General features: G+C 36.1%; 2 protein-coding genes across 4 annotated transcripts; both read left to right on the top strand.

Annotated features, from left to right (window-relative positions):
- Positions 1-959: 959 nt before the first annotated feature.
- Positions 960-4,238, top strand: LOC101891871 (protein HBS1). Its single transcript, XM_005182356.4, has 2 exons — positions 960-2,195; positions 2,904-4,238. The coding sequence occupies exons 1-2, from the start codon at positions 1,208-1,210 to the stop codon at positions 3,986-3,988; spliced, it is 2,073 nt and encodes a 690-aa protein (XP_005182413.1). The 5' UTR covers positions 960-1,207; the 3' UTR covers positions 3,989-4,238.
- Positions 4,239-6,797: 2,559 nt separating this feature from the next.
- Positions 6,798-9,321, top strand: LOC101892158 (ras-related protein Rap1). Of its 3 annotated transcripts, none has more exons than XM_059131245.1 (2): positions 6,798-6,936; positions 7,423-9,321. In XM_059131245.1, exon 2 carries the CDS (start codon positions 8,473-8,475, stop codon positions 9,025-9,027), a length of 555 nt encoding a protein of 184 aa, XP_058987228.1. In that variant the 5' UTR covers positions 6,798-6,936; positions 7,423-8,472; the 3' UTR covers positions 9,028-9,321. The 3 variants fall into 3 exon arrangements, with proteins under 3 accessions (XP_058987228.1, XP_005182416.1, XP_058987229.1); XM_005182359.4 differs by lacking the exon at positions 6,798-6,936 and adding an exon at positions 7,063-7,189; XM_059131246.1 differs by lacking the exon at positions 6,798-6,936 and adding an exon at positions 7,307-7,326.
- Positions 9,322-10,265: the final 944 nt, after the last annotated feature.

The following is a 10,265-nucleotide window of genomic DNA, read 5'->3' as shown; positions in this document are numbered from 1 at the left end:
ACCGGCTTAAGTCATCGGCGGGTGTTAGCAGCTAGCCTATGACTCACACCTTCTATAAAACCGTTTAATGTGTTCTCACCTTAATGTTGTTCAGAAAGTAAGAGAACGGAAGACTAGAAATGTGAAATCTAGATAGCAATCCTTCAAAACCAACAGCCACAAGCTGATAACTTCTTATTTGTGAGTGTTTTCTTCAATTTGCCTGCTATTTTAAAACGTGAGAGGAATAAAGAATATTAGAAGAGTACACATAGCCACATCAACACAGCTATGAAAACCAATGAACTGTCAAACCAAATTTTGAATCGAAATTTTTGAAAAAAATAATGGATATCATCACTACCTCCGATTGGCTTCGTATAGGAAAACATTTACAAATCTACTCATTAAAAAAAACATTAAAAAATTGAAGTATCAATGTTCCTAAGCGTTGATACATCTACCCAAGGTACAGTGAAGAGAAGGTAGGCCAACTTTGAAATAATTGCAAGTATAGAGGTCTACCTGTTTGGCTTGTAATGTCAGAACTAGTATCAAAACAATAAAAATCAAACAACTTGTTGCATTTATTTTGAATAAATAATTGAAAAAACGCGATAACTAAATGAAAGGTCAACACTTATTTTCAAAATCATGTACTATATATCTCTAAAGGATTATTTCGCTACAAAAACTCTAGATTTTGTCGATGCATACGTTGAAATAAACATTTTGAAAACACCCGAATTTGAATATTTTCTGAACAATTGTTTTGTTATTGAAAAGAAAACAAATACATAAACAATAAAGATGACATATTAAGCCAAGAAAATAAAAAAAAATTAAAATCATATGGTATCATAGCCCTACCTTGATATCATTGTACCATGCATCTACCTGTATTCTTCTATAATGTGTAGTCACGCACACAAAAATGGCAAAAAGCCACCGACAGCTGTTTCTATTTCTGTAATTAGTTGTCCGGTGACAGGAATCGTAACGTATAGTGGTCATAATGTTTGTCATTTTTGTATAATTGTTTTCAAATGTGTCAAATGTGTTCACGAGCCCAAGAATTTCACAAAATCAGAAAAATCCAACGAAAGCTTAATCACTGCATTTAATAAAACAAAATAAACTGAATTTATGAAATCCCCCAGACTTTGCAAAGCTTTGAAAGTAAATTTTGTTGTTGGTGGAAAGAGGTTACAAGGCGAAGACAAGAAACATGTCACGTCACAGAATTGTTCGAAGGATGGACTACGACGACGAGTACGACGGATATGATGATGTCTACGGCCACTCCGTCGATGATGATAGCTGTATATCGCCCACAGATGCCCAACAGTGGCTGTACGACCGGGCGAGGGGACATCAATCGATGTCGGCATTTATGCGTGACAATAAAGACATTGCCGAAGAGGAAGAAGACGAGGATGCTGAGGAGGAAAAGTCGTATGAAAAGTCCAGAAGAAATTCGGATAACTTTCAGATGCCTTCATTGAACGATTTGGAAAAGGCCCAGTTGACATCGTGCATTGATGAGGTTAGAAGTGTTGTGGGCGATACCATATCCGAGAAACGAATTGTGGAGACTTCGATAAAATTTGCGTATGATATTAATAAAATATTAGATGAAATACTAAACGATGAGACGGAGAACAAAGCTAAACGTATGCAGAAGGATGTCACAGCTAATGTGATAAGCAAAGCAGCAGTGCCGCCGAAAATCTTGCTGAGTGAGTTGGCAGATAGAAAAACATCTGCCCCTGCGACACCAGTTGTTAAGGTCACAGCTGCACAAAGTGAAGTAAAGCGAGGCTTTGAGGTAAGCTCTCCAGCTTTGCCAAGTTCCCCGGCCCTTTCTGGACGCAATACTCCCGTCGAATTTGTCGACGATTCCAATAAAAAGACTGCAAGTGGTGGTGGCGGAGTTTTGGATGCAAATGTTTTTAAGGTTTCCAAAGAACAATCGCAGCGTGATGCCAAACAATTATACGTCAAGGAGCGTTCCGATCAAAAACATAATTTCCACATGATTGTCATTGGACATGTGGATGCTGGCAAGAGTACGTTAATGGGCCATTTGTTGTACGATACCGGCAATGTTTCGCAACGAGTTATGCACAAACATGAACAGGAGTCCAAGAAATTGGGCAAACAAAGTTTTATGTATGCCTGGGTATTGGATGAGACTGGCGAGGAGAGAGCAAGAGGTAAGATTTCTGAATGTTAATGCGGAAATAATTTTCAGGTTTCATTTCAGTGAAAGATTTTATTAAGTGTGTGAACCCGGGGATTCCAAGAACAAACATTCATCGAGAATGTGCCGTGATGCCAAAAAACACTCGGATCGGTCTGAAATAATACCAAATAATGTGCATTTTTCATAATGATAAGTACATTAATCAGATGTGATCTAGAAATGGGAGTTGTTCCAATTTTTTCGCAATCACAATGCTATAGTATATGCATATCCACTACCCAATTACCCCTACCCCCATTTTAAACTCGTCCGCAATTCATAGCTTCCTGCGGTAAACAAGACCGCCAAGTCACCAGCTGGCTGCACAAGGGGTCCAGACTTTATATAATGAATTAAGAAAATACCGAACTAAAATTTGCGATGGATTTTGCTCTTTGTAGCTGTGTGAAAAAAATCTGATCCATTCTGTTCGAATCAAAGTTTATTGACAAGGTGATACGGTAAGGCCAACAGATGGCGGAGGGTTCCCCACGGTTACATCGATTATGCCAATACTTTGAAGGATCCATTCATCATGGACTAATTAAATTATTTATCGCAAATTGTGTACTAACATAATTTTGTTTTCAAATCCTGATGATTCGATTTAAGCATATACGTAACACACCCTAACCTCATGATGCTATACAATTCATATCAAAATTCTCTCTGTTTTCAGGTATCACCATGGATGTTGGACATTTCCGTTTCGAAACGGAAACGAAAATAATCACACTTCTTGATGCTCCAGGCCATAAGGATTTTATACCCAATATGATATCAGGTGCTACACAAGCGGATGTAGCCCTATTGGTTATTGATGCCACCCGAGGAGAGTTTGAGTCTGGTTTTGATTTAGGCGGTCAAACACGAGAACATGCCATCTTGGTGCGTTCACTGGGCGTCAACCAATTGGGTGTTGTAATTAACAAACTCGACACGGTAGACTGGTCCAAAGAACGTTTCGATGAAATTGTTCAAAAACTCAAAGTTTTCCTTAAACAAGCTGGCTACAAAGAATCCGATGTAACATACACTCCATGCTCAGGATTGACTGGAGAGAATCTCGCCAAACCAGCCACCGAGCCTGCCCTTAAAGCCTGGTACAAAGGTCCACATCTATTGGCTGTTATAGATAATTTTAAAATTCCTGAACGCTCTGTGGACAAGCCATTTCGTATGTCTATTTCGGATATATTTAAGGGTACATCTTCAGGATTTTGTATATCGGGTCGCATAGAAACCGGTGCCTTGTGTGTCAACGATCGCGTATTGGTGGGAGCTCTCAGAGAACAAGGTCAAGTCAAAAGTCTGCTCATAGATGAAGTGCCACAAAACAATGCCTTTGCCGGGGATCAAGTGGCCATTACACTGTCAGGAATTGATGTAAATAACATTACTGTGGGAGGCATTATATGTGATCCGCAGCATCCAATACCGGTGACGACACGTTTTCAAGTTCGTCTGCTAATTTTCAATATTAAAGTACCAATTACAATTGGTTTTCCGGTGCTATTGCATCATCAGTCACTTATCGAACCAGCTGTTATTAGTAAACTAAACGCACAGATACACAAGGGTACGGGGGAGGTTATTAAGAAAAAACCACGTTGTTTGGGCAACAACACCTGTGCCCTGATTGAACTGGAAACAACAAGACCCATATGTATAGAACGTTATTCGGACTTTAAGGAATTGGGTCGCATAATGTTACGTGTTTCAGGTGTTACAATTGCAGCTGGTATGGTAACAAAAATACGTTGAACGCGACGAGTAACATCGTATATGCCGATCGTAATCGTTACCTTTTCTATACGAAGAAAACGAAAATGCTTTATTTTCTTGTTTTGCAAAAAGTATATTATTTTGTTTCTTTTCTTTTTTTTTTTTTTGTAATTGATCGTTAAATTTTTGTAACGAATTTTTGTATTTTTTTAAATTGTAATTTTAGTTTTTGCCCAAAGTGTTGGCCAATTTAAGTAAAATAAAATTAACAATAAAAATGCTAATCAATTAAAACAAAAAAAAAAAAGATTTAATTTCAATTAAATATGCAAACTTTAGGAATGGGATGCCGGGGAATTGGGCCGGAAGATGTTTATTTCTTAAACTGAGAGAGAGAATGTAAAATAAATTTTATATAAGTGAAGAAGGATATGTCTTACTCAGCAGAATTTAATGAAAATCGACATATCCTGATGGAGGAATTCTTCGGAATCACCAATACTGCAGAGTCCTTTTTATTCCCTAAAAAGACCATGGTAGAAGAATATACAGGGTGAGATGAAAAACTGCAATCAACTTCAGACTGCTGTCATTTCTAAGCCACTCGTCCGACATCTGTTAAAATTATTCCATTGTTTACAAGCGTACAAAAGCATTTTGGTAAGAATTTTTTCGAAAAAAAAGTTATTCGTGATGGAATTCAAGCGTGATAGTGTGATTTCTTTATATTTGGCTGGAAAACCACAAGTGGCTATCGTAAGAGCACTCCAGTATTTAAATGTGAATAAATCTTTCGTGTCTCGTACCATCGCTCTTTACCGTGATACTGGTAGCGTAGACCGACGTCAAGGAAGTGGACGAAAGAAAACAGCAACATCAGCAGAAATGGTTCGAAAAGTAAAGAAGCTACTTTATCGAAACCCGCGTCGCAGTGGCCAAAAATGGCTCCTGAGCTGAACATATCGCAATATTCCATTCGGCAGATATTGAAAAATGAGCTCTGGGTAAAGCCAGTGAAATTTCAAAAGTGCTTACACAACTTACATCACAACAGAAAGAAAATAGACTCAAAAGATCTAAAGAGTTGCTTTGCTTGGCCGAATGTGGTGAACTCCTAAATTTGGTTTTCTTCGATGAGAAAACATTTGTTGTCCAGCAGTTTGTAAACAAACAAAATGATCGTGTTTACTTGCCAAAGAGGTCAGCTGAAAATGTGCACCTTCGGTTGGCCACCAGAACTCAAGCGCCGGCCATGGTGATGATTTGGGCCGCCATAACAGCCGATGGTCGCTCTCCACTTGTATTAATTGACCGTGGCATCAGAATAAATGTCGAATATTATCGCGAAAATATTCTGGGGGTGTATTAAAGCCTACGCACGCAAACACGCAAACATTTTGGCCGCAGACCCTGGACATTTTAACAGGGATCAGCACGTACCACCCGAGAATGGTTACAAAATGAGGTTCCTCAATTCATTTCCAGCGCACAATGGCCACCAAAATCTCCGGTTATCCGTTGGACTATTGTGTCTGGAGAATTTTGGAAAGCAAAGTTGTCACTAAAAAATACCAAAGTGTCGAGCCAAAATACCACAGAGCACCAGTCGGGCAGCGTGTGACGGTTTCATTGGCCGCTTGAAGGTCATAATTCGTGCCAAAGGTGACCAATTCGAACAAATCTAAACTTATTCTAAAATTTGATGCTATTTCCAATATTTTTTGCTTTCATTCATTATAATTTAAAAAGAAAAAAATTACAAATAGTGGCATTTTACTTTGTTGTAGTTTTTTTTTATCTCACCCTGTATTTCTTCTTCGTTCTCATACTAGTACTATGTTACTATGGCCGGTTATTACATCTTGCCGATAGATAAAAAAGTGATGTTGTCGGACACATAAATCGTTTTCCGTTATTATAAGTTTCATTTAAGTATGAACTGTCCGATAAGCAAAAGGTATGACCATCTTCCCTTTATCTTTTAACGTAAAGATTACAGAATTCATGTTGCCATATTTTATATTCATAATATGGCAATAACAGCAAAATTTATTTAAATAAAAAAATGGATAATGGATAGAGTATTTTATATTGAAGAACTGAATTATCGATTTATTTCACGAAAAGAAATAAAAATTTGTTTTGTTAATTATTTTCAAACTAAAATGAAGATGCCATTGGGAAAAAAAATGCAGTGACTACCAGTTACTTTCACAAAAAGCTTGCCATATCTCTGTAAACAATGCATATATTCTAAAGCATGATAGAAGAATATAGGTAGACGCATCGACACAGCTGCTGGGACAATGAACTGTCAAACCAATTTTGGAATTGAAAATGTTGAATGAAAATTTTTTAAATTTGTAAAAATTGTTGAAAACACGAATTATAATAACCTCCGGATGACGTCGTATAAGAAAACATAAAAAAATCTTCTTGTATTTGAAAAAACATTTAATTTTTTTTGACATAACAATGCTCCCAAGCATTGGTGCATCTACCTGTATTCTTCTGTCATGACTTTTCCTCTTTATGATATCGAATTACACGCTAACTAATAATAAGCATTTCTTCTGTTATATCAGTACGTTTTCATGTATTTTCGTTAAAATTCATATAAACATCAACTAACAAGAAGTGTGTTAAATAAATTATGTTACTATGAATAACGAATCGTGTCGCATCAACAGACTAATTCGTGTTTGTAATTTTGAGTTGACTTTCAAATGAGAACATGGTATTAATAGTCCCTTAAACCGAATAACAATTATTATACAATGCAATGCTACCAATTCATTAAGAGTAGTCGAGTTTTTCGACTGAGTTGCCACATCCTAAAATCGGGGAAAAGTCGCTTTTTGTGTGCTGGCAATATTGGCATTCATCAAGTTGATGTGATGTGACGCCCGTAATCGATACAGACAAGAATTTTTAAGCTCGTATTTTTGCTTAATAAAGAAAAAGAGACACTAGTGATAAAGAAACCGGTAAATAAATTGAAACATTGCGTTTTATGCACTAAATAGAGGCACAAATTGTCAAAAGTTTTTAAATAACGCACAAAGTTTGCTCGTTTTTTGTCTCATTCGACATCGCGAAAGAAAGGCAAGTTAATTTTTTTGTGGCTAATAAAAGAGAAATGTATGTATGTGTGTTGAGTGAGTTGTGAATGCTTGTAGAAGCAAAGAAATTGTTAGTGAGTTTTTGTTTTATAAATGCAAGAGTAATTGTGTGTTTGTGGTGAGTCATTAAAGCGCTTTAGCTTGAGTCAAAAATTTAATTTGTTGTATGTGAAGTTTAGCAATGAGTTAATTATTAATAAAGAAATAAAGAATGTAGTACAATACAATTCTCCTTTGCCTTATGTACATGAAAAAGTATACCAATGGGGTTGTGGCGTTTAAATTGATACATCTGCACCATATCATCGTTACAAGAAATGATTTTAATGTGGTTTTTTATCTACGTTTTAGGTGAAATTTGATTACACTTTTTGCGGCGGCACACTTGTGAATGAGGTAAATTCCAGAAATCAAGAGAAGAAGAAGAGCAAGACCAATAACTCTATTGTTGTGCTGTATTTTTTAAAATAAAGATAATAGTGCCAAAAACTTCAAATTAAACGTTAAAAGAGTGTGTTTGTGTGTATGGAAATTGAAACTCAACAGACCCAAAAAGCCGCAAAGAATAACACAATAGCAACAACAAGTTGAAGAAAGACAAGGCCCTATTCGAGCAGAGAGATTCAAGAGAGTGCACTCTTATTAATTACTGACAGCACAACAGAAGAATTTCCTTTGTTGAACAAAAATCGAGTGAGAGCGAGAGCAGAGATAGGGGAGCCGAGCCAGCCAACAACACATACATCTCTCATCTTCATGCAAACCAAACCAGAGACAACAGCGGCTACAGCAGCAACAAAAAGTTAAATAATCATCATCTGAAATAAAGTCTGAATAAGAAACGAGCAAAGAAAAGAAAGTAAAACACAAAGAAAAAAACTAATAATAATAAGAAATCAAATTAAGCAAATTTACTACTTGGATTTATTTTACATTAAATATTAACAACAAATAGTCGATAAAGCAAAACTGTAAGCAATCTTTGTTTAAAACAAACAACGCCTATAAAACAACAAACAGCAAGCTGCGAGCAAACCCACTAATACGACGACGATAACACACAAAATAAATTAATAGAAGTCAGCGTGCATTGCAGAGACTACGAAAAATATCTTCCAGAACTTTTGTTTCCCAAAAAAGGGGAGTATTGCATGTTAACCTTTAACCAGTCCGGTCAACTAGCTGCAAACAAATTCCCCCCCTTCAGCCACTTAACGAGCACGAGATAATAAATCGTAGGAATTCGCCTTATTTACAATTGCTGCGAGAGCAACAACAATCATAGCTAAAGTGAAACTATCTTTATTGCACACTCTTGACTGACCACGATCACCAGCCGGCCAGCCAGCCAGCCAAACCAACCAACTAGAGCAGCCCACCAGAAGCAGCACACAAATCAAAATGCGTGAATACAAAATTGTCGTCTTGGGCAGTGGTGGTGTAGGTAAATCCGCCCTAACCGTGCAATTCGTACAAGGCATATTTGTTGAGAAATACGATCCCACCATTGAGGACAGTTATCGCAAACAGGTGGAAGTCGATGGGCAACAATGCATGCTGGAGATATTGGATACGGCGGGTACAGAGCAATTTACCGCCATGCGTGATCTGTACATGAAAAACGGCCAGGGTTTCGTCTTAGTCTATTCCATAACAGCACAATCCACCTTCAATGATCTGCAAGATTTGAGGGAACAAATTCTGCGCGTCAAGGACACAGACGATGTACCCATGGTCCTAGTGGGCAACAAATGCGATTTAGAAGAAGAACGTGTGGTGGGCAAAGAGCTGGGCAAATCGTTGGCCACTCAATTCAACTGCGCCTTCATGGAAACATCTGCCAAAGCTAAAGTGAATGTTGTGGATATCTTCTATGACCTCGTCAGACAGATAAACAAAAAGTCACCCGAAAAGAAACAGAAAAAGCCCAAGAAAAATCTATGTGTTCTGCTGTAAGACTATCCATGCATAGACTCTGACTCTGTGCACATCCGCATGTGTAAGCATAATTACAAATCAAACAAACAAAAACACAGGCAAACACAAAAATTCCCCTCGAAAACAAAACAAAAGACCTCCAGGACATGTTTCCCCCCTTTTCTTTTTTTCCATGCAACCAAAACTTTCCACTATCAACACTCTTTCCAGCAACAACAACCTATACACACCCCAGTATAATAATAATAATAATAAAACAAAAAAATAAATGAACAAGAAAAAACGCAAGCAACAAAACTAAACTTTTTTAAAGTTACCATAAACAAAATGAACAAGAGCAACAACAACAACCATACATTTCATAATAAACTACAACAATAATAATACAAAACAAGAACAGCAACAAAGAAAATCCACTATTGTCGCCTTTTTGCTACGGTTTTTTCTTCTCTACTACTATATACACTTATTATTATAGTTATTATTAATTAATTATTTTCATTAATTAATAATATATATATTTTTTTCATTAATGGGTAAATTATTTTTAAAAATGATATACACAGAAAAAAGGAAAACTTTGATAAAACAAAAATTAAATTCTTAAACATTTTTTCATAAAAAGAAAATCTTAGTTGTAATAATAATTTAAAAATAAATTAAAAAAAAAAAACAAACAAGTTAAAATGAAAGAAAAACAAACAACTTCAAACTTCCATAAACATAAAGAAAAACCATAATTTAATAGTTGTAAACCCTTAAGCCTTTTAGGTTCTGTAAAGAAATCTAAATAAAATTTATTAATTAAATTAAAAAAAAAAAACCATAACAATGTTTTTATATTTTTTTGTTCGCTTCATACATACATTGGTTGGTTTGATAGAAGAAAAACAGTTATTTAGATTTTGTATTGTTGAAACTCGTGTTTTAGGATGTCATTGTTAAATTCAGAGAGGTTTCATTTATTTTAATCGACATTTACTTTCTCGACTTTTTCAAACATTGTGAACCAGATTTCGGTTACATTATTCCCCTGAATCTTGTTTCAAATTCCGTAGTGGAAGATCCTAATAGGTACTACAACCTATGACAAAAAGTTTTGTATGCAATTCCAGATCTTCGTATAGCCCCCATATAACGGTATCTCCCGATATTCGGTATTTTCATGATTTTAGCGTCACTATTTACCGGAATTATTTCGAATTTCGTATTTGAAGTTCGTAATGGGTATTACAGCCTATGACATGGGTATGGGT

Source organism: Musca domestica, unplaced genomic scaffold, assembly GCF_030504385.1.
Source record: "Musca domestica strain aabys unplaced genomic scaffold, Musca_domestica.polishedcontigs.V.1.1 84, whole genome shotgun sequence".
Lineage (NCBI taxonomy): Eukaryota > Metazoa > Arthropoda > Insecta > Diptera > Muscidae > Musca > Musca domestica.
The sequence above is the reverse complement of the archived record's forward strand: the minus strand, read 5'-3'. Positions and strand labels throughout refer to the sequence as shown.

Coding starts and splice junctions, on each gene's coding strand:
- LOC101891871 (XM_005182356.4), top strand. CDS start 1,208: ATGTCACGTCACAGAATTGTTCGAAGGATGGACTACGACGACGAGTAC. Junction 2,196..2,903: donor TGGCGAGGAGAGAGCAAGAG/GTAAGATTTCTG, acceptor CTCTGTTTTCAG/GTATCACCATGGATGTTGGA.
- LOC101892158 (XM_059131245.1), top strand. CDS start 8,473: ATGCGTGAATACAAAATTGTCGTCTTGGGCAGTGGTGGTGTAGGTAAA.